The sequence below is a fragment of the Dermacentor silvarum genome, chromosome 2, assembly GCF_013339745.2.
Source record: "Dermacentor silvarum isolate Dsil-2018 chromosome 2, BIME_Dsil_1.4, whole genome shotgun sequence".
In the NCBI taxonomy this organism is placed as follows: domain Eukaryota; kingdom Metazoa; phylum Arthropoda; class Arachnida; order Ixodida; family Ixodidae; genus Dermacentor; species Dermacentor silvarum.
Genome location: NC_051155.1, coordinates 102,777,255 through 102,779,788, shown reverse-complemented (window position 1 = coordinate 102,779,788; position 2,534 = coordinate 102,777,255). Strand labels below are relative to the sequence as shown.

The 2,534-nt window shown below is 50.4% G+C and overlaps 1 protein-coding gene across 1 annotated transcript in view; it reads left to right on the top strand.

The window, feature by feature from the left end:
* LOC119440260 (uncharacterized) overlaps positions 1 to 2,131 on the top strand; it is a 14,633-nt gene extending 12,502 nt beyond the window's left edge. The window contains exon 3 of the mRNA XM_037705185.2: positions 2,054 to 2,131. Coding sequence (XP_037561113.1) covers positions 2,054 to 2,131 — 78 coding nt within the window. The remainder of the gene's footprint in view (positions 1 to 2,053) is intronic.
* Positions 2,132 to 2,534: the final 403 nt, after the last annotated feature.

Below are 2,534 nucleotides of genomic sequence, written 5' to 3'. Positions count from 1 at the left end.
GGGAACACACAGGGTTGCGCGTTGGGACGCGCAAATCGTGCGCGGACTGCAGGTGACGCCGGGTCCCGACGATGGTAGCCACGCGGCTCGTGCAGCACACGCCGTGGCGATGTGCAGGCACGACCGCACGGGAGAAGAGCTAGGGCGCGACTGCCCCGTCGCCGCGCGCCGAACGCTGTATGTGCGAGTGGAAAGGGCGCGAGGGCGCGTCTTTCACGGGAGTGAACGCACGGCGGAGAACAAACTCGCGTTCTGCACCGTGCTCGCTTAAGGGCTGCAGAAGTAGCGTCTCTTTTCTCCTTTACAACACCATATATGTAAGCACCGCACCTTCTTACGACGCGCGAGAAGCGGTGGGGAGGGGAAGGGAAGGAGGCGACGTTTAGCTGCGGCACCAAGTGCCTATTTATATCACAGGCTCCGGGCAACAGTCACCAACGCCGCACGCATTTTGGGTGAACGCGGCAAACGCCGATGGCGTCGACAACAGTTCTGCGTGTGCCGATGCTGCTGCATGTCCAAGTTTATACAGCTGATAAAGCTAATATCATTACTCCGTATAGCTCTCTACAAGTTTGCTATCGCAATTGATGCTTCGCCTTTCAGGTGAAACTGCGACCACTTTTTTAGTGTCCGCGTCTGGCAGCAAAAATTCGGGCCGATGCCGGCGGCAGTGAAGGATCATGAACAGTGGCTCGTACCCCCTTAAGGCATCACAGTCACCAAAGAGTCACCAAACAGTCACCAAAGTGAAGCAAACAGTGTGTACATTCTTTGAAATCACGCATACAACATACAGAACAGCGTACGTTTCAATAAAGAACAAGCACAAAACAATCATTCGAACCACATAATTGAGGATAAGACGCTACTGATAAAAATGCGAATCCCGTAGCCGTCCCCGCGTACGTTTTCCAGTAACATTTAATGTTGCGCAAGCTGCTGCGCCGACAGCAGCTTGCGATGTGGGGAGTGACGTCCCGAGCCTTTCGCATATATAGAAGAACCAGCCTAGCAACTCATTTCAATGTTGTTGAAACACCGCTATGGGCGGCGGCGTGCTGTCAAAATTGCCATTACTCCCATTACTCTAAGGCAAAAAGCATTACATAACCCCCTAAGCAGTTAGTTGTAGCGCTGATTTCCAACAGCTTCGCTGGACATGCACTTTCTCAGGACCGGAAGGCGAGTTAAATTTTTTGGCCGGCATCCGCTCTTGTGAGCAATTTTAGCATATAAGCCTTTTTGGGAATACCGTCCGAAGCAAAATAAATGTCAATATTCGTGCAATACAGTAAGGGGCTGGGTCCCTTGATTTATTTCTAGGCTCTGTAATCAAGGGTTTGTATAGCTATGTAGCGCAGCACGCGTTTTAAAGCACAAGTCGAGGCGAAGACGTACCGTCCATGTGCGAGAAGGCGGCAGGCCTTCCCTGGCGGCCGTTAGATGCTGCAAGACTGCCACTAGAACGACAGCGCACAGCACGACGCGCGGATGAGTTTCGCTGGTCCCAAGCCAGAACGACAGCCAGGACAGAATCACCAGGAACGCCGTGGGGAGGAAAGTGTCGACCAGGTGTCGCTGTATGCGCCTCCGGAACCGGATGATGAGCTGTAGGCGCGAGTACGCCTCCCCGGTTGTGTCTGCATTTCATAAAATTAGAGGTCCCTTCCAGTTTCTGCGAATGGCTTAAAGGACCATAAAATACCGATGATACTGCCCGTGTACATCGTCAAGCTCAGATTGCACAGTGCTGATTCAAAAGCATACATTCGTGGGTTTGTTAATAGCGGAACTTTCGTGTATTCCTCCGCAGACTCTTATTTCTTGCAAATGTTCCGCTGCGCTATAGACAAAAATAAGGTACAGGGTTTTAAAGTCACTTCACTGCCCGGGAGCTTCTCACCGGAGTTAAGTGCAAACTCAAGTTGAGGTTCTAAGCGTAGCTTTACTTTAAAGCTCTAGTCTAGAAATTCAATTGTTTTATTTTTATAGAATACATTCCTACGTTGTTCTTAATGTTCTATTCTTTGGCAAGCGTGGCACTTCAAAGTGCACAACCTGCCACGGAGACACCTCCAATGCCACCTCCATCGACATCCTCACCAACCACTGCTCCAACGACGACTGATGATCGCCAAGTTATAATAATGTTGCGGTCACTGATGGATGCTATGTGAGTTCTACTCAGCAACATGAAAACCCCGTCAGCTCTGAGCGCGCTGCAGGTGCTGGACGCCCTGGGTCCAGTGCTTGCAGCCCTAGGGTAAAGCAATGGCCCGCCAGAAGTTATCGTTCAGACAGGAGGTCCAGAATGCATATGTCTTTGAATGGAACGCCAGAGGACTTAAGTCACGTATGTCCGATTTTCTACAGTTTGTATTCGTAAATCAGTTTACCATTATTGTCATTTGTGAGCCAAACCTGTCATATCCCATCAGACTGTCCGGGTATGAGTGCATTACGTCTTCCACCCAGGGGCAATGCAGCAACGTTATTGTTTTCATACGCTGTGCCTTGACATATGTTCATCA